The sequence below is a fragment of the Zootermopsis nevadensis genome, unplaced genomic scaffold (genome assembly GCF_977971745.1).
Source record: "Zootermopsis nevadensis isolate Lab colony 2312 unplaced genomic scaffold, Znev_1.0 Znev_ptg000028l, whole genome shotgun sequence".
NCBI classification, from domain to species: domain Eukaryota; kingdom Metazoa; phylum Arthropoda; class Insecta; order Blattodea; family Termopsidae; genus Zootermopsis; species Zootermopsis nevadensis.
This window is the reverse complement of record NW_028259160.1, coordinates 21,230,823-21,252,385: the sequence shown is the minus strand read 5'-3', so window position 1 is coordinate 21,252,385 and position 21,563 is coordinate 21,230,823. Positions and strand designations below refer to the sequence as shown.

The following is a 21,563-nucleotide window of genomic DNA, read 5'->3' as shown; positions in this document are numbered from 1 at the left end:
TTAGCTGAATTTTCATCTTTGGGAAGAGGAAGAAGTCACACGGAGCTTAGAAAGGAAGTTGGGGTCGGTTCTTGCAAGATCTTTGAGCTCCTGGCAAACGAGAAGTCGATTCTGCTTCTGGTCCTCAGACAGGATGCGTCGCATGTGGAGTTCTTCCTTTAGAATCAGCTGACAGGTCCCATAGCCTATCCCAACAATGTCGCACAAGTCGTTGATGGTACGACGTCGATCTTCGTGAATGGCCTGCCGAATCTTCGTAACATTTTCGGGCGTTGTGCTCGAAGATGGTCGTCCAGAACGCTCGTCATCATCGACAGAGGTTCGGCCATTTTTAAAACGTGAATGCCACACAAAAGTTTGTGCGGACTCCCCAAATGCTTGCTTTAGCATTTCATAGGTTCCGTAGCCGTTTCGGCGAGTCTTTGGCAAGAGATTCAGGCAGAATCGCAGATGGTGCTTGACAGGCTGACAAAGAAAGATTTCCAGGGATGCTTCCAGGCTTGGCAGCGGCGCTGGGATCGTTGTGTTCACTCCCAGGGGAACTACTTCGAGGGCGATGGATGAATTTAATACCTGAGATAAGTGTACGGGTTTTTATACGAGCAGTCTTGAAACCTTCCGATCGCACCTCGTATCTTATATACGTATTGCTTGTAATAATGGGTAAGGTATATTTCTCTTACATAAAAATTTAAATAACAAAGATTTATCAATTTGATCACAGACCCTGTCACTTAAAATTGTGTACACATTTTTATGTTCTTCAATGTGCGAGGAATCTCGTTATGGTTCCAAACCTTCAAACGACCGTCTTTGGCTACACATAAAAAACCCACATCTCCTTGTAATACAAACACGGGGTTGATGGTTAACCCCCCCCCCCCCCCCCGTCATAATTTGGCACAGTATCGCTGACAATTCAAGTGGGGTTGAGTAAGACGGTACTTAAGGTTCACTTTCGTGCGTCTTCCTTTACCGTTTCTATAGGCACATTATCTCTCTCTCGCTCTCTAGCATGAAAGAAAAATGTGTAAGTTTCTGTTATTGGTTTGGGTTAAACACAAATTGGTTTCTGATGTTTTACCACATTCAAGGAAGGATATTGTTTGAGTGATTGTGCAAATTCATAGTACAAGAACTGCAATGATTCATGCAGCAATAGAAAGGAATGTCCTTGTTACTTTACACGACAAAAGTCAATTTCCAGCGAGACTGGTATAACAGATGCAGCACTCCACACATCGTGATTAAGAATGCGATATTCCTTTATACGTATCTTATGGAGAGAAAAGAATGAGAAATTCGACATGCTCTTGGCTACAAAGAGAATATTAATGCCATAGTCCATTTACGTTCCGTGTACAGTGCCAGCGCCACCACTGCATGGAGGGAGTGGCCTTCAGCACGCTGTTACCGAGATAATTCCCAAGAACTACGAGAAACTGTCATGGATTCGAGTCCCGTTGAAAATGTTTTCGTAGGTTTGTAACAAAAAAAACACACACACACACAGAGACACACACACACTCACACTCTCTCACACACACGCACGCACACACACACTATAAAATGAAGCCTTGGCATAGGTCAGTGACATGGTGGAAAACCAGAAGACCATCTTGAGTTCGATTACCGGTGCAGCCTTGAAGACTGCACTCAAGTTGATATCGAAACAATGGGCGGAGATAACTGTCCTTGCTGTCACAGTAGTTCGCACAGTCGCCGCTTGAAGACGGAGCACAGCGCAAGCAGATCACAGGACTGAGAGGTAGGTTATAACACGTCTTCCGAGCAACGGTGTAATAATAATAATAATAATAATTATTATAATATAAATTTCACATAATACAAAACAAAGGGTTCAACTAAAGAAATGGTAAACAAACAAAAGAAAAGTTATCACTTATTTGTCAGGCATAAACACATGTCTCAAAGACGTCTTTTCCTCCCCTAACACATTTTGTTCAGTGTTGTGAATAATAACATAAAGAGACAAGTTAAATTAAGTAAATAAGACATTATTTTGTATTCTGTTGGTATGTCTGAAGGAAATACAAAATTCAAACTATCTTCTCACACACAGTTCATAAACTAAAACCTTCCAGTTATAAACATATCTCGCTGTGTCGCAAAGATTATAGATCTTTATTCAAAAACTTTTGTCTCTGTTAGGGATGTACTGTTTAAAAATCACAGCAACCTCCATTTGAATTTCACAAAGACTTAGTGCACCGTTAGATGTTCAGAACGATTATAATATATTTCGTACACGCCACTGAGTGTGTTAAAAATAGTCCGAATTTTCTATAGCTTGTCAGTAGGGTTTATACAAAAACCGACCTTTGAAAAAACCGGTTTTCGAATCCCAATATTTACAAAAAAACCGGTTTTCGAATCCCATTATTTGCAAAAAAACGGTTTTCTAATTTTTACAAAAGAAAATTAAAACAGTAAAAAAATATTTATACTTATTTTAAAAATTCTCAGTTTACTTAATATTTATGGAACTACAAAAATATAACAAAATAAAATATACGACATACAAAACCAAATAAAAAATAAAATAACTAAAATCCGTACAAAATATAAATTTTTATTTAATTTAGTATTTTTCTTCAGGAAATATGATTTCTTTCTTGAATTCGTACTTCTAAAGCATTTAATAATTTGGAACTAATTTCAGCCTGAATCATGAAGATTATTTTCACTACAATATGCTTGTGCCCGAGGCGATTTCAAGTCAAAATGTTAACGTTCTTAATTAATTTTTACATATTAATTCTAGTATATAAAACCGGTTTTTTAAATTTTAAAAACCGGTTTTTTAAATTTTAAAAACCGGTTTTTTTAAATTTTAAAAACCGGTTTTAGAATTTTACAAATTTATCCAAAAAAAAACCGGTTTTTAAAAAATCGACAAACCCTACTTATCAGTGGCTGTATTTTTGTATGTGGAGTACAAGAGACGAAGAATGTCCAAGAATCAGGTGCGTTTCATTGAGCTGTTATAAAAACCGTTCAGTAGTCGACCGGCCCCATTCGAAAAATGATCTCTACAAACAAAAGCATCTCGTAATCGGTGACGTCAGGGACTGTAGAAGGTCTGTCTTCAAATCTGTATAGGTATTGGTAATAACACACGGAGACATATTGAACGTTGTGTTGCAGCCATGTTGAACTCCGTGCCCAAGGTAGTCGCGGTGACTGTGTTCCTCCTAGCTGCTGCAATGTTCATAATTTTGGTGACCGTGACATATATTCCTGATGGCAGCTGCAAATCCTGTGAAGATGCCCCCATCGTAATGATCCGACAGGGTACCCTCCGAGGATTTCACAGTGCCACCAGAAAGGGAAGAAAGATCATTTCATTTCTTAGCATTCCGTATGCTGCCCCACCAATTGGAGAACTCCGTTTTGAGGTAAAAAAAAAAAAATGTTAACCTGTTCCATTTTTATCAGCTTGGCAACCTTCAGGTACGTAAGTCCTTAAATTATACCACAATCATAAACATAGACACGAGGTGTATTAGTCATAGGGCTTTATCAAACTAAACGTTTCATGTTTGTCTGCAGACCCATTAAAATAGTCCAGTCCGTCCATAGGCATAAACAACATTCTAAAGAAATGAAATAGAAACCAAAAATTGACTATTAGCACAAGATGCCGTGCAATTGACAATGAATTGTTTAAAAGTGTCCATTCACGAGATAATCTCATTATCAGGAAATGTCCGGACTGGCCACATTCTCGACTTTCCTATATACAGGGTTATTCAAAATTCCCTGAACATTACAAAAAATCGCTAGACTTGAATGGTGCAATGGATGGTAACATGCGACATGCCGATAGAAAGAGAAACCCTCCAAGTTTATTTTACATATCTCATAAATGCTCTATGATCATGCGCTGCTTCGTTAGCCACCCCGATCACCTGACCTGACGCCATGTGATTTTTTCTTATGGGGGTACGTTAAGGACCGGGTCTTTGTACCGCCTCTGCCACGGGATCTGCCTGAGCTGCGAAGACGAATCACCGCTGTCATCTGTCATGCTGCAGCGGGTATGGGCGAAAATGGGTTCTCGGCTTGACGTCTGCCGCGTCTCAAGGGCGGACACACAGAGCATTTATGAGGCATGCAAAATAAACTTGGATAGTTTCTCATTCTATCGGCACGTCCAATATTACCATCCATTGCACCAATCAAGTCTAGCGATTTTTTGTAATGTCTCAGGGAATTTTGAATAACCCTGTATATACATATAAACAAAAACACACACACAGCAACCATTTTTATGCCATACCAAGTATTGTTACGGCATAAATTTATTTCTTCCTTATGATTTCTTCTTCTATAATTCTACGATTATTATATTACAATTTAAGCTCATTATATTTACTTTTTATTCATTAAGTTTTTTGCGCATCCAAAATTTCCCAATCTAGGTGACCGTCCGGATTTTACTACTTAAACCAAGGCTACTGCTGCTACTGAACGCGCTAGTTCAGTGGACAATGAATTTTCACAAGAAATGTTTGCTATTAATTAGAACGAGTGTTTCGAAAGTTGGTGCTGCATCCGTCTTCAGGTGATCGGTTGAAGGGATAAATTTTAATCTGAAGCGGGTCGAGGTTGCAAATAGCTCTATTAATGAGCCCAAAATATTACAGATTTTTCCTTCCTACTATTTAGCTGAAGACGTTACTAAAACCAACTTACGAAATATCGTCGTTTTGAGAACACTTAAACGATGGGCAATGTCTAAGAGACCAATTACATTAATTGTAGATACGTCTCTGTAGTATCGTCGACTACACTAAGCTGCAAACCCAGAAGACAACCATTTTCATCACAATAACCGCTTCTGTGTGACAAAGTTGGTATACCCGTAATCGTTACTGTACACGCGAAGGACTGAGTCACGCGATCCATGTCTAACGTTGACACTATACAAAGTGGAAAACAAGTCTGTGTGACGATAACCGATCACCTGAGGGCGGTAGTACAAGGCAGACCACACATTACAAGTTCCAACTCATAATCAGTTGATAAATGGAAGTCATTAGTTTGTTAACTTGTATTTAACAAAAGTATTAACCAAGGTTGACTGATGCCAACAATTAGTGTCCAAAAACTGTCAGTAAATGTGAATATAAAGTTTAAAAGGAGCGTGGCCTGGTCACAGAGGCTTTCAACCAAAATACGATTCAATCATTTCTGAGTTCACTATCAGCCATCCATTCATCGAACGAAATTCTATTTTTGCTCTGTACCGTGTTTAGCGCATGCGCGCACTTTATATGTTTGGACGCAGTGAGTCGGTCACAAGACAGTCGACCGAAGGAATGAGCGAACTCGTACGTAGAAAATGTGATACCAGATATTCATCTAACCAAAGTTCCGTCCGTAACTTTTTGCCTGGTTAAGTTAGGTTAGGTTCCCTAGTTTGGAGACAATAACATCTTATTCAGATATATATTTATTTTCACAGTCCATACACAAACGTTGTAGTTAAAATGATGTTGTTAAAATTATATAATATTAAAACATTATGTAGTATAAAATATTATATTTTACCGCTTTTTATAGTAAATACGATATTACATTATTTAGCGTTTTTATTTATTTATTTTACTTATTTTATTTTATTTACTTATTTTTTATTTATTTTATTTATTTATTATTATTTATTTATTTTATTTATTTAAATAATGTAATATCGTATTTGCGATAAAAAGCGCTAAAATATAATATTTTATACTAAATAATGTTTTAATATTATATAATTTTAACAACATCATTTTAACTACAACGTTTGTGTATGGACTGTGAAAATAAATATATATCTAATCAACACAAACATGACGCATTTAAGCTACAAATCTTATTCAGAAACACAGAAGAAATGAATCTCATTTATACAGATTTTATATATTTTCTTCTGTTATCAGGGATAAATACACGAATTACTTTTTATTACAATTATTTCCCTCTGTCTCTCTCGATATCTTAACGAGTCAAATGTTAAATCTGAAAATTAGCTTAGGTACGAAGGCATTTGTTAAGGAATAACTTTCGTGTATTCACATCAAAATGTACGATAAAGATAAACTAAAATATTAATATACAATATTCGACACATTATATTAATCGAATGATCCGCTGCTCTGTTTAAAATGGGAATTTCAATATATTTAAGACTAAGTTGACTTACGTAGTGATTCACTTCATCACTACGCAGTTCAGTTGCAATCGTCTGTTAATAATACTGTTCTTACGAAGGAAATAACTCGTCAGTAGAAAATCTGTCTGATTTGTTGGAAAACTGGAGCAACTTGAACGTTAATATTCTGTCATTTGTTTATCACAGACTGACTGTTGAGAGGGCAGAACAGTTTCCAACAGATGACCTTGAACTTGGTTCCTGTACTACAAACTGCTCAGTATACGCAATGAACAAAAATTTTAATTTTAATAATAATATTCTCTCGGCATTAAACAACTTTGATCACATGATGCAATATCATTAAGAAAAAAAGCAAGAAATCACAAAATATTCTTAATATTTCTTTTTAGTATTATCCTCCATTTTCACAGCATCATCGTGTCTTTTCAAAATACATCATTTGTGTTGCATTTCCTGCACAGTCTTTGTTCTGGAACAAACATTTTGGTGCAGTGCTTAGCATTCCTGCGTTGTACTTGGAAGGTTCCTGGTTAAAAATCTCAGCTATCGTGACTGAGACTTTTCATGGTAACCCACATCTTACACAGGCTAATGTCGGTAATCTTAAAATACGTCACCAACTGTTTCTTCCCGAATTCTTCCATACATCCAAAATTCATAATCATCCTGTGATACCTCATTTAACTTGAGGAGTTGAATAAGCATTGTATAATAAAGAAAGAAACAGTAATAATCTTAACTTCTGTGCACTGGGAAAAATAACCAGTCATGCTTCGTACTCGTGTGAGTCTGAAATTCAATTAGTACAAACGTCTCAATAGCTTTGTGGGCTGTTACTTGCATTTCTAACCTCACTTTACGTCAACATTTTATCATTCTGAAAATCCTCATGCAGGCTCCACGGCCACCAAACTCATGGGACGGTACAAGAGACGCCACAGAAATAGCACCGATGTGCTTACAGCCATCATCCAGTGGTGTCCTGGGGCAGGAGGACTGTCTGTTCCTCAACGTTCACACACCAAAGGTCTGATACATCATGGATTACAAATCTGATGAACTGGTATTGTAGTTATTTAATACGTCATATCAAATTAAAACCGCCACGGTGGTCTAGCGGTCAGAACGCTGGCCTTGTAATCCTGGGGTCTCGGGTTAGATTCCCGGCGGTGCCCGAATTTATAACTTGTGTTGGGCAAGGCCGTGGTCTAGGCAACACGGAGTTTTCCTCCGGGGGCTTCCCCGGTTTCTCCGTGGCATCCCAACAATTACTCCATTCACACACAGAAGAAGGCAATGGCAAACCACTTCTGGATCATCTACCAAGAACGTATATGAACAGGTCCCAGTCCGAGAAAAGGATGGAAGGATCCTGTTCATATGGACCTGTCGTCAGACAGAACAGTAAATAATAATAAGATGAGGTGGTCTAGCGGTTAGAACGCTGGCCTTGTAATCCTGGGGTCTCGGGTTCGATTCCCGGCGGTGCCCGAATTTATAACTTGTGTTGGGCAAGGCCGTGGTCTAGGCAACTCGGAGTTTTCCTCCGGGGGCTTCCCCGGTTTCTCCGTGGCATCCCAACAATTACTCCATTCACACACAGAAAAAGGCAATGGCAAACCACTTCTGGATCATCTGCCAAGAACGTATATGAACAGGTCCCAGACCGAGAAAAGGATGGAAGGATCCTGTTCATATGGACCTGTCGTCAGACAGAACACTAAATAATAATAAGATGAGGTGGTCTAGCGGTTAGAACGCTGGCCTTGTAATCCTGGGGTCTCGGATTCGATTCCCGGCGGTGCCCGAATTTATAACTTGTGTTGGGCAAGGTCGTGGTCTAGGCAACACGGAGTTTTCCTCCGTGGCATCCCAACAATTACTCCATTCACACACAGAAGAAGGCAATGGCAAACCACTTCTGGATCATCTGCCAAGAACGTATATGAACAGGTCCCAGTCCGAGAAAAGGATGGAAGGATCCTGTTCATATGGACCTGTCGTCAGACAGAACACTAAATAATAATAAATCAAATTAAACTAGAAAGGTGTTTTTTGTTGTATGTGAAAGTTGGTTTGTGTGTGTGCAGTTACTTGATGAATTTAGCCCGCCACTTCCTGTAATGGTGTGGATCCACGGGGGAGGATTCCTCGTTGGAACTGGTAACAGCAAGTATTTCCCACCAACATATCTACTAGACCATAATGTTGTACTTGTGACATTGAATTACCGGCTAGGAATTCTAGGTGAGGAAAACAATATCATGAATATTGCTGTCTTCTGGGTTATTGCGCCGTGTAGTCTGAAAATCTACCACTACGCGGCGCAATAACCCAGAAGACAGAAATCTTCCAAAGGCAGCTTACATGACATCCTTGAAGAGAATCATCAGTTTTGGAGTCAGAATATGGAGACAGTGAAATCCCCCCCGGGGGGGGGGGGGGGTACAAAAACCATAGTTTTTCACATGTGAAAGTAGAAAGTATTGTTTTCGTAATAGAATATTTTGTAGTTGTGTATGTATGATCTGTTCTTCGATGAGATGGATCTCAAGATGAGGATATTAATTCAATGACGAAATGAATATGACCATAAACTGGGGTCTTCACTTACAACAGTAATACCCCTGGGTGTACCTTAAAAATCTGTAATTCTAAAGTTCCATGAAAAACTTCTAAATTTAACACTAAATATCATTACATTCTGGGTCTTTACAGTGAGGACATCAAAGCCTTGATAAGTCTTTAGATGAATGATTACAATGTTTCAGGTTTCCTCAGTGCTGTGGACGAGGTTCTACCTGGGAATTATGGAATGAAAGACCAGGTAGCAGCACTAGTCTGGGTTCACGAGAATATTAAGAAGTTTGGAGGGAACCCAAACTGTGTCACATTATTTGGTAGCAGCGCTGGAGGTACTAATGTGCACTTTCACGTGTTATCACCAATCAGCAAAGGTACAATACCAACTCTGTAAATTTTAGCAGATCTTTAACCTGAAGAACCGAAATATTTCATTTCCTCTACTCTCTGAATCACACACAGACACAGGAATTTAAATAACAACTTATGGTATTGTCTACTCATTCTTGGGGATTAGTGGTCAGCATCACGCCCCGGCCACACTATACCCCCACCCCCCGGAAAGGACCACAGGAGGCTGGGCAGGCCCCAGAAATGGTCTGGAGAGCCTAGAGAAAAAAATCCTCTACCCCCATCAGGAATTGAACCCAGGTCGTCCAGTCTGTAGTCAAGTCTCTATACTGACTGAGCTACGCCGGCTTGTCATGTTGCCTGCAGACAGAAACTGTGTGGTAGCATAACCTAAAAATTCCACTCAGTTCTCATTCTCACAACTCTTTACTCGAAGATCAATTTATTAATGATATCCTTCCGCCTTCATTCACGTATCCAAGTGATCTACGAGATTTTATCCACCAAACGACTTTCCCCATTTAAGTGAAGTGTCTAGCCAACTGTAATATCTCTAATTTAAAAATTATAAAAATATTAGCGGAGTAGAAATTAAAAAATAATAATAATAAGATTTCTGTCTTCTGGGTTGTTGCGCTGTGTAGTCTGTGATAACCTCAAATCTTACATAAAAAAATAACTCCATTACGAGTATGTAATTTCTTCATTTCCTTGTATAACTTCATCCCTCTAGTTCAAATGTTTTCTGTTCACTTTGTTCCCAAGCATTTCAATTTGTGTTTGATCTTAGATGTAAGATACCAAGTTCCATAATTACAGAAATCAGATGAGAAATATCATCATTAAATTACAGAGTTCTTTTGCTAACAAGTATCTGAATGTGGCAGCCTCGAAGGTCACTGTATAAAGTAATTGTACATAAAGTCTATTGTTTTTCTAGGACTTTTCCACAGGGCAATTACGCAGAGTGGAACTGCCCTTGCTCCATTTGCTGTTTCAACAGAAAGAGCTTTGAACCAAACCATGAAACTTGCATCACTACTAGGCTGTCCCGCTGTACCCACAACTAAACTGGTCACGTGTCTGAGGACGAAGAATGCTAGTGATGTCGCAGCGACAGTATCAGCATTCCAGGTGAGTGTCATTTGTTACAAAGACGCTAATAACACGCCTGAAGATTAAGTCCAGGCAACAGCCTTGTAGTACAAAATATTAAATCCCATACGATAAAGGTTAGTTACTTTATTCAAAATGTATTTTAACACTTTCACTCACGTATGTTGCGCTGAGTAACTTTATCCACTAGTTTTCGTACGCACACACAGCTGGTTTATACGTGCAGACACTTTTCTTGTTCCTTCATAGTAGAAAGGTCTGTACAACTGTAACTGCTCGTTTCAGAAGCTCATATATAAAAATACTCCGTCTACAAGCCTTGAGAGACTTCTGGTGTCAGTCACTGGTCTGGTTGATAGATGGCATGGCTGGAAATTTCTCATCCTAATACGCATGCGCCAGCAGACATTGTACAGCTGCATCCTGTTAAGAGGCCACAGGAGGAGGGGTTGTGTGTGTGTAGCAGGTCACACACGTGTGCATTTTGTAATTCTGGTCTGAAGAATATCTATTTGGGTGTGGATTTCAATAACAAAACTTCATGTCTTAATTAAAAGCATCACACTGATACTCTCAAGGGCATTAATGTCTTGATTGACTAAATACTATCTTTCATTGCCCATGTGTAAAATGTATAAGCCCCACTTAATGGTACCTGCACCTTGTCGTGGTGGTGGGGCTTGAGTACCTCAGTGACCCCAAGAGCTACTGGTAGGGCCTCCCTAGCCAGATTGGTCGACGGGGAGAGGTCAGACTAAGACAGGTACCCTGGTCCTCCAGGTTGGGGGTTGGTCGCAAGGCTAACAACCTTGCACCGTAAAAAGGAAGATGTTTCGAAACCTCAATCAAAGCCTCGGACAGACGGACCTAACAGAGGACCGAATGGAAGAGGAGAATTGAGGAGGCCATGGACCGAATACGGACCGGAGAGCCATAGAAGAAGAAGAAGAAGAAGAAAATGTACAAGACAGGACTGTTATTTCTGGAAAGAAATGTGCCAGAACTCGTGTTTAATTATTGTGCAGAGGGAGGTTAAAATGCAATGCTAATTATTAATTTATCCATCGTAAAATACTCTTTAATAGCAGACAACGGAAGATATACAACTCACTCATGGTAGAAGGTCAACTTTATAATATATTCCAAAAGTCCATCATGTTTTCAGTGACTTTGTTATTTGCCCTGTGTAGCTGTTGCAGACTGCCATCCACAAAGCAGACATAATCGAACAATTGAACATGTGGTCAAAATGAGTAAGACAGAGCTCAATTATTCTCATTAACAGAAGTGCCAAGATAGTGCTAATCAACAAACATCATCTTGGTGGAGTCACTATGAGTTTTATCTGTGAAAAGACTCTTTCACATGCATCTGAAGAAACCGGAAGTGTTGAGGGATATTTTTAATGGCAATAATTCTTCTGGGAATTTCTTGTCAAACAGATATTCTTGAAATCCACAAATCACCTGTCTCTTATTCATCTGAAGTCTTTTGGACCAACTTCCAATTTCTTTTTCACCAAATGTTTTGTGACTACACGTGCAGGATCCAGTGTGGGTCCATTTCAGTAAATCAGCTTCTTCATCACCTGGCAATTTCTTTGCATTGCGAGACCAGCTCAGCAAATTCTCCAATAATTAGCAGCACCCATGTCAGTCCACTGTTAACAATCTACAAGCTGCTTTTACGACCACAATGGCTGGCTAAGGCAGCACTGCAGGCTTTTATTTAAAGTAATTTCATCCCACCAACAGCAAGGGTAAATCACAGCCACTACCTTCTTCACATAACAGCATTTGGAACACAAAGTGTCGAGAAAAACAGTGGAAGGATGGTAGAAGTGCCTGTTGATTGTACCAAACTAAAACGCTCATTTAAGTATCCCATAATCATGTAGAACATTACTGGCAAAGCTCACTCCCGAGTCTCGCCTACTTTAATGCATGCAAACTGTCTCTTGCATGTAGTGGTAGATATAATGAGGACACAGTCAATATAAATCATATGGAGTTAATAAAAATTATTCACTTATGCTCTTTTCTTGGTGCCAGTCAAACTATACCCCTTTTTACAACATGAAAATGGCATCAGAACTCTGTTCGAGGGCATCTTGCCAGAAAAATCATCCCCGGTTTAGACCATTTAGTCATCATGTACATACTCGCAAATGCATAAACCACACGACAGCCATTAATTCCTAAAACCACGTAATTTTTGATTTAAATTTTGAGATAAAATCAATTTATGTAAGAGAATGACTGACGTTAACGCGTCACAATACCGTGTTTGCAGATGTGGGAAGGTATCTTCACAACAGCATTTGCACCAGTAGTAGAGCACTCTGGCTCAAATCGGTTCTTGCCAGACACGCCTCTTAACATCCTCAAGGCAAACAAATCTGCACCTGTCCCCAGGCTGACTGGTGTCAATGCCCAAGATGGTTGCATCATATCAGAATGTGAGTATACACATTAAAATTGTCTCTGCTGAACAGAATATTGGTCCTTCATGACAAAGACAGTAACTTCACCATAACCATAACTCAAAACGACAGACCAGAGGGATATTAAACTGGGAGTTTGGGAACCTATTAAACATTTGTACATTACAGAAAAAGACTGAATGAGAACGTGCCTTTTGTTGAGAAAGTTGCGTCTGAAACTGGTACAGGGTCTAGATGTCTTCATGCAGTGGTGTGTTAATACATATTTGTAAGGATAAGAAGTTTAATCTTGCAAGAGGAAGTTTTTAAAAATTGTGATAAGAAGTTACCTCAGTACAATGTTCCATACAAACTGTGTAGCCATACTGCTAAACAATACAAACATGACGGTCCTCAAGAACAACGTTAACAATCCAGGATGCAGTTATAACTGAAGATTGCCATTTAAAAATTAAAAGTAAAGCAAAGCTGTCCCACTATACACCATGTAGGTGCTTTGGGGGGGGGGGGGGGGTGGTGTTATAGCTGGTAGTCATTCTTAACCCCAGCACTAAATAAGGGTGAGTTGTCAGTGTCATGCCCAAGCTGTGTTTACCCCCCCTCCCAAAAAGGACCCTGGTACCCACTGTATACGAGGCTGAGTGGGCCTCAGAGCCAGTCCGGACGCAGAGGCGAGAAGAAAAATCCTCTACCCCCACCAAGAATTGAACCCTGGTTGTCCAGTCCATACTCAGTCACTATACTGAGCTTCCCAGCTCATTATATTGCCGTCTATGATTTGGCATTTAATCAAACATCATAATAAAATTAATTAATTTCTTGGTTGGATATTACGTTACAGAGATGGCCACTGAATGTCCAATCATGGAGTTTATTTGAATTCAAAATTTGGAGTGATAAGGAAGTTCCATCATTAACTAGATGATGCTTTGAGTATGCTACCATATTTTGCATACAGAATTTAACTACTATTTTCAGAGAGACTCAATCTAATTGATATTATTTTGTAACTAGAAACCACAAAAAGTCACCTAAATTATGTCTCCTCAGCAAAGTTTCAAATTATGATGTAACTTATTACTACTTTGCATTTATACAGAATAAATTCAATGTTGAAAGTGAGACTGTTCGACAATTTCTAAATAAAATTTAATCAATTGGCTAACATTCGCAATGGAAATCTAATCTAAAAATTATATAATAATCTTTGAAGAGTGCAGTGAGTGAAAGTGAACTGCTAATCTCAACCTGTACATAAATTCAGTGCCAATAAATTTCCATGAACAGAAAGAAACTGTGTTCCTGTGTCTACGTCAAAGATCTGCAACCTACACTGACAACTAACCCAGAAATTACCTCACTCTAAAACTTGGTCCATAAATTATTCATAAGTTTATTCCTATATTAACTGACAGATCATGTCTGTTATCCATAATCAAATCCCTGAGATATTAAGTTCACCGACTATCATACCCCATCTCCCCTGATATCCTGTTGATATCAAGGGGCATCAAACTCTGACCGAGTCAGGAATGCTGTGTAACGTAAGCGGCAGTTAGAATGACTCTAAATAGGACGCATAAACAGTCTGAACACAATTAATAGTGAGACACAGACAATAAGTAAACTTTAAAGGGTACTAACCACGGTGTGGTACAACCACGATCACTGATTTCTTGGACTATGTCCATCGTCTGTGCTTTTAAAAAAGAACACCATGTTTCGGAAGCTGGATCTGCTTCTGTCCTCAGGTTAAAAAGGGGGGAGGGGCACCTACCCAATTGGGTCCCATAGAAAGAGCTAAACCTCAATCAATAGACAACCTAAGCAGCCCCTCACCCCCCCCCCCCCAAATAAAAACACCAACCAAACAGCTGTCTTTGGACAGAATCCTACACAAGCATGGGACATCGTCCCTTTCTAGGTAACACCATTCCTGCGTACGAAACGCATAGCTGGAAATGGTAAACAGTGCCTTAAAATTAAAATAGGGGTGAGCTTACGCTATTGGGGGTTGAGACATTAGTCAGTGTAAATACATCTATATAACCACATGAGATCAAGTTTCGTCAACAGGAAATAGTAGGAAAGATTACGACAGAAATTGTATAAATAATTGAAAACCCTAAAATTAAAACAAAAATGGAAGTATAAAATAAATACATGAAAAAAACCCAAATAACTAATCCAGAAACACCGATGAGGAAGAAATTCAAAACTGAAACGTTGTACGAAACCCCACTAACCGACAACGCTGTCTGTGAACCAACAGTCGAACCCTTAAACAAAATTATGAGACTACCATTGAAGAAACTACCAGAACATTATGGCCTTCCCCATTGGTTGTTAACCTACTTTCTGATATGAGGAATCCAGATTGGAGAAATTTCCAAACTGGGTTGGCTGATGGAATTATTTAAATATGCCATTTGGGCTGATTTCTTGAAACCTAGTTACCTTAAATTTCCAAAATCCTGGCTTCATCCCAAATTACTCTACGACTTTCTTCATAGGCATGTTGCTCTGAGAATTTAGCGATCCTGACAGAGAGTAAGGATTAATATTTGAGGGGTAATATTAATGATAAGTTTCAAAGTCCAATCGAAAACATTCATCTCTAGAGAGAGATGTGGACCAAGGAAGAAACTTCATTCTTTAATCAGGGTATGTGATTTCCTGGCTAAGATTTGAAATAAGTACCTGTACAATATGAGGCACTGTGACATTTCAATAGCCTTTTATTGCAGAAGGATTCCTAGCAGACAGGCTTAAATGTAGTCTTTTGCTTTAATTTTGCATTATCTTGGATGAACTCCTCTCTCCTGCAAATTTTGCTGACATAAGCATATATGTCAATGTTGTTTTCTGGGTCGTAAAGCCATGTGGACTTTCTGAAGAAACATACTGTTTCCATGCTCAAGGCTAAAGACTCCCCGAAGATGGAGAGAGTATGTTTTTTCTAAAATGCTGGTATCTACCTACAAGTCCACAAGATGTTACAACTCAGAAGACATCCTCACTGGTCTTAGAACCTCAAATCTCATAAGAATATCTGTTAAATTCTGATGTATGCAGCCATAATTGGTGATCCCACCAAAGTAATCCAAATGGACAAGCAGTTCAAAGACTTTGTATTGGACACATTGTACTTCAGACGGCAGGAGAATGACACCAGTGTGGCTGAGACCATACGCAGGTTCTACTTTGGAAATAAACACATTGACGATGAATCTGTCAGTGAGGTCACCAACGTAAGTACTACTGATGATCAAAGTTTTTGGTTTGCGGTTTCCTTAACAGACACGTATTTTAAGCCAGAATAAAAATTACCAGAATGAAACAAAAGTTGAAGAAGGCTGTCTTCTTGGTTGCAGTGCCGTGTAGTCTGGTAGAAGTTTATCGAAGTTTCAGAGATTTCAGAGGGCTGTCGCCCTGATGATGGAGGCAGCAAGGATCTCCGCAACGGTGGTAAACTTCTACCAAAAAGACAGCCACTTTCAGACTCACTGCAGCGAAAAACCTCAAATCCTACTTAGAAAACAAAGTTTCAACTGATTTTGTAAAGATTTGTGACAAGAGTTGACTCATTTTATGAATATTATAGTTGTACTATTGAACCCAAAGATGGGATTAGAGCCAACTCCTGAAACATCACGTACAAGTACATCAAATATTCCTCAGACAACGGACAATATCCAGCTTATTCAGTTGTGCGGTAATCAAACTTTGACACAATGATATTTAAAACTTAACAACAAAAAATGAAACACAATCTGAATGGTGCTCAAGGTAATGGACAGGAACAGAATAAGATATTCTTCCCAGTTAACACAAAGAGAAGAAAATGCAATACTATGTAATGTTTCAGATGTACACTGACAGCTACTTTCTTTATCCCATGAACTGGTCTGCCACCCTGGAAGCTGCTGCTGGAAACCGGAAGGTGTATGTATATTACTTCACTTACGTGGGGGCGGCAAGCAACAGTATCCTGTATGGGGATAAAGAGCACAATTACGGTAACGCAATACAGCCAGAGGCATCTATCTGTGTCCAATCGTTACCATGTCCTTGAGTTCTTTCTTTTCAATATTTACAATATTTTCATGGTACCTAAGTATGAATCTATGAATCTGACAACCGCACGATGTGGCAACAGTGCAATACCAAATTAAGTGCAACAACACTGCTCGTAGTGGTGCAGCTATTGATGTTATCTGCCACAGTCCGAATCCATTTAGTCGGTTGTTAACAATGGCAGATGAGTTTGCGCTCAGTTGAGGAGTACTTTGTTGCCAATGTCACGTCAGGAAAGTCAGGCAATGTGGAAAGTAACAGCGTTTGAACAGCAGTTTGGAAAGCCAATGCATCAGAAAGAAATTCTGCTGTCATTGGAGAAATGTATTTTTTTAATCGGAACTTGAAAGGTTCTCTTTGAAGCAATCGTCCATTGCGTGAAACGACAATGTCTGCCAGTGGTGCTACATCCGTCAAATATTTGCCATGCATGCCCACGCAGAAGTGGGCATCAGGACTTGGAGTATTGTGTTAGACCATGTTTTATCACATGAAGAACAAGATGACAATAACACAGGCGTACAGTGACTTCTCAGACATCCTTAAAAACGTGATTCTGAACCCATTTTTGCTGTTCCCTCACATTAGCTACAAAAGTAATCTTACCACACTCAGACACACACTTTTCGGTACTTTTCACTATTAATCTCTAATAGCCATGCACATTTCACTGAAACCCCACCAATGACTTCCATAACCTTCATTTGGTATGTGACCTGAGAATGGGGTCCACTGATCGAACTGAATACAGGTGCTTGTGAAACTCTAAAAGTTTAAAGTTATACCTTAGGTGCTTCGTAAAAGAGGTTAAAGTCAACACATAACAACATTAAATTCTATCTCTCCTTACCAACCATCAAATACAAAGATGAAGATTTCCGTCTTCTGTGTTGTTGCGCCGTGTAGATGAATTCATCGCCCTGATGACGGAGGCAGTATGACCTCTGAAACGTTGGTTAACATCGACCAGACTACACAGCGCAACAACCCAGAAGACGGAAATCTTCATACTCACCGCTGTGAGAACCTCAAGTCTTACATAAATACAAAGATGATTGAAAAAGATTCTGTGGATTTTTCTGCCTGCTGCAGAAGCAAGTTAGATTGCTGAAAGTTGGCAGCACTAGAACTCTTGAACGGAAGTGCTGAAATATGCTCAAGGCGACCTTGAACTTGGGGCTTCAGTTGCATTTGGACTGTGAACATGGCTGCCCTATTGTCATTTTGAATCAAGGAAGAACAAAGGGCTATGGTTCAATTTTTATGAATAGAAAGTGTAAATTCATGGGCATTTATGTGAATTATGTGTTACCTCAAAGGAGTAAATATGACAAGAATGAAATGCAATTAGCGGCCTTACATGTGGGCGTAAAGCCGGCGGTCCCATGTCGTAGATTTACGGCACATAAAAGAACCTTACGAGCAAAATTCAACGGCCATTTCTCACCCAAGTCTCCTGATTAACTGCTAGGTGGCTCTGGCAATCAAATCAGGATTGAGTAGAAATTGTGCAGAGTCAGTGGGCTGGTCACTCACTACTCATAAATGCATACTTCATGACCAGGATACCTCTGAAAAGGTAGCGTAAACCCACAACCAGGTTGTACAGCCAAGAAACAACATGTGGGCATACACTTATATCTCTCCAGCACCCCATTCCTCAAGAATTTTCTTCTTGTGGAAATCTCATGATAATTGAATCAACAAAGAGAAAAATGTATAGACAAGGAAGTTGTTTAAAATTGTTCTTGAAAAACATCAAGAAAAAGGATAAGATGGGACGTACAATACACAGCACAGATTCGAATAGTAAGAAGTTATGAAGTGTACAGAAATCATAATAAATTCTGGTGTGTTTGCTCTGTTATTGCCTCTACATCAGGGGTTCTCAAATTTTTCAAGACTGAGGGCCAAATTCACACTTATCATCCCACAGGCAATAATCTGACAAACAGGAGAAATTTACTGAAATTTCATGGCCATTTATTAATAATGAATTAATCTTTTAATCTTTCAATATCCACATTAATTTCTGTATGTAAGGTTTGCATTCATCCCTCCAAGTGCTCACCAGTAACACAAATTCTGTTTCTTGATTTGATGTTTTTCATTAAAATGAACATCTCACAGATGAACTGCTGAAGCTTACAGTTGCTGAGACTGCCAAATACCGACTACATTAATCAGACATGTTCTTTGATATCAGGAAACTACAGAGGACTGCATGTGACCTGCAGGTTCATAACCCCTGCTCTCTAAGTGTAAGTGGTTATGAGTCGTATTCTGTCAAAACAGCTGCGGTGACCTCTGTGTCAGGGAAGCAGTGTCTGGCTGCACGGTGACATCATGGGGGCACCTGTGTGATTGTGTGAGCAGTGCGTCTGACTGAGATTCCCCAGTGCAGTTTAAAGGTCATTTCCAAGAGAATATATGTACGAAGGTCTTCACGTAAAATGATAGTTATTGCTTACTTTAACAGAAATAGTAACATGTCAACAAATTTTCATAAAACTCGCCCATATAAAATTTAATTAAAATCTGTAAAGAAGTTCTCTGTTACATGCAGACAAACAGTCAGACGTACGCTGCCAAGCAAAGAGGCTCATTTTTTTGCAAACTTAACTACGAACAAACCAAGAGCATACCTTATAACAATGTGTTCTAAATATGTGAATTTTACAGTTCATATCTTTCAATCTTGTAAACTAACTTCATTTAATGTCTCCTATAAGATAAGTCTGTGACATTTCACAGGGTCATGTCATGGAGATGAGATATTATACCTCTTCCCATCAAAAGCCATATTGCCAAATGTAACACAAAATGAACAGGACCACAGGATGATTGACATTTTGACAACACTATGGACAAACTTTGCAAAGACAGGGTGAGTGCCAATTGTGCGGCTGACATTTTATATACTACGAGCATTATTTTAAACTATTTAATGTAATTATTGTAATTTGTCTCTACAGGCAACCTACTGACCAAGTCAGCAGTCTTGTTCCTGTGGCTTGGGACGCACTCACACAAGCAGGGAACTACCTTGAAATTGGCGTTCACTTGCTCAGGAGGACCAACCTAATGCCACTTCCTGTTTCACTATGGAGCAGTGTATTTCAGTGGGCCTACAACGACAGCTGATGAGTGACACAATATGAAATTAAAAGCTCCACCCATCTAAACATTACTTATCTTAATATAAGATGAGATTTTTAATTCAGTTTCTGTAAAATGGCGGTATGCTCGTATACAGACATCATTATACACAAAAAGTATTGTGCCATTCACCCATTAACTGCTGGTCAGAAAATGTTTGTGTACTGGGTAAAACTGAAGAGAAATAATACATACAATAGTTTATAGTAATTTTGCCCACCAATACCATAATTATACCTTATATGTATTTCACATACATTCCAGTTAATTAATTATATGACAAATTTTTATCCTACATGCCTAACATTGCTGATTCATATTTTGGAGATCCTGAGTTCAAATCTCAGTCCAAAAATTGCCTCTCCGAACTGAGGTTTTCCTCAGTCCCACCAGGTACATCACAGGGCAATACCTTAAATCAGGCCATGTAAACTTCCTACGACATTCTGTCCAATTCATGATTCACAAAAAACTTTCATCCGACACTATACATTTGTAGCTACTAAGAGAATTGTTAAATTAAATATATATGCATGCCTACATCTAGAACTGCTTGCATATCGGTTTTTAAAATTTCTATTATTCCTATATACAGAATCCCAAAAAGACGTAACATTCAAGAATCCATTGTTCCTACCGTTCATCGGTTTTATGGAGATAAGGACATGTTCACTTACGAAACATGAACATCATCATTGGTGTGGTCTACTGTAATGGTTAGGTGCCTGCTCTGTATTTGCTTTAGCTTCCTCATTCACATATCAGAATGTATTATAAATAAATAGCAAGGCCCTTAAAATGTCCCCATTTGAGTGGGGGGGGGGGGGGGGAAACATGAGTCAGGACTGTATCTAGATCAAGATTTGGGAGAGAAGCTTGTAGACGAGGGAACTGTTTTTCCTTATCAAAAGAAAGCTAATTATTACAGCCCTCAGATAATGGTACATGATTAGTATTAAGGTGGCGACTGACTTGTAACATTTGCCTGTAATGTAACGTGTTACAAATCGAGCATTACACAAGTGAAGACAGCGAACGGAGCCGCTCGATGCGAGCCGCTCACGCTCGCGGGCGCTCCATCGTGTTGTTGGTTTTTTCGCGAATCCCTTTGAGTGTTACATTACAAGTCAGTCAGTCAGTGGAGCGGCGTCGTAACGAGCATTCACGAGTTCTTTAGATAACAGTAGCGTATTAAATGAAACAAAGATAACACAACCTCCACGTCCGACATATTGAATGAAATGAATGGAGCACACATGAGCACAGTCGAGCCGAGCGTTCAAAACGAGCATTCGATGCGCCTCACCAGTTGTGGTGTAATGTAACATGCTCGCCGCGAATGTTACATTACGAGTAAATGTTACAAGTCAGTCGCCACCTTAAGAGTAGCGTATTAAATGAAACAAAGATAACACAACCTCCACGTCCGACATATTGGATGAAATGAATGGAGCACACACGAGCACAGTCGAGCCGAGCGTTCAAAACGAGCATTCGATGCGCCTCACCAGTTGTGGTGTAATGTAACATGCTCGCCGCGAATGTTACATTACAAGTAAATGTTACAAGTCAGTCGCCACCTTTAGAGAAGTATTAGTATTAGTGAAGTAGTATTAGACAAGTACAAGAATTTGCACTACCCAGTGT

At 39.2% G+C, this 21,563-nt stretch overlaps 2 protein-coding genes across 8 annotated transcripts in view; one reads left to right on the top strand and one right to left on the bottom strand.

Moving 5' to 3' along the window:
* Cubn (Cubilin) overlaps positions 1 to 21,563 on the bottom strand; it is a 218,656-nt gene that overhangs the window by 74,183 nt on the left and 122,910 nt on the right. The gene's annotated exons all lie outside the window — the stretch shown is intronic.
* LOC110833709 (esterase FE4) lies at positions 1,659 to 20,465 on the top strand. 6 transcript variants are annotated; one of them, XR_002544286.2, is made up of 12 exons: positions 1,662 to 1,768; positions 3,169 to 3,419; positions 7,083 to 7,214; positions 8,278 to 8,434; positions 8,959 to 9,144; positions 10,062 to 10,255; positions 12,530 to 12,695; positions 15,756 to 15,931; positions 16,549 to 16,625; positions 18,964 to 19,018; positions 19,512 to 19,644; positions 19,733 to 19,824. XR_002544286.2 is itself a non-coding variant. In XM_022072107.2 (11 exons), exons 2-10 carry the CDS (start codon positions 3,171 to 3,173, stop codon positions 19,014 to 19,016), a joined length of 1,464 nt encoding a protein of 487 aa, XP_021927799.1. In that variant the 5' UTR covers positions 1,661 to 1,768; positions 3,169 to 3,170; the 3' UTR covers positions 19,017 to 19,018; positions 19,512 to 19,641. The 6 variants fall into 6 exon arrangements, 4 of the variants coding, with proteins under 4 accessions (XP_021927802.1, XP_021927800.1, XP_021927799.1 ...); XM_022072107.2 differs by lacking the exon at positions 19,733 to 19,824 and having other exon boundaries at positions 1,661 to 1,768; positions 16,549 to 16,699; positions 19,512 to 19,641; XR_002544287.2 differs by lacking the exon at positions 18,964 to 19,018.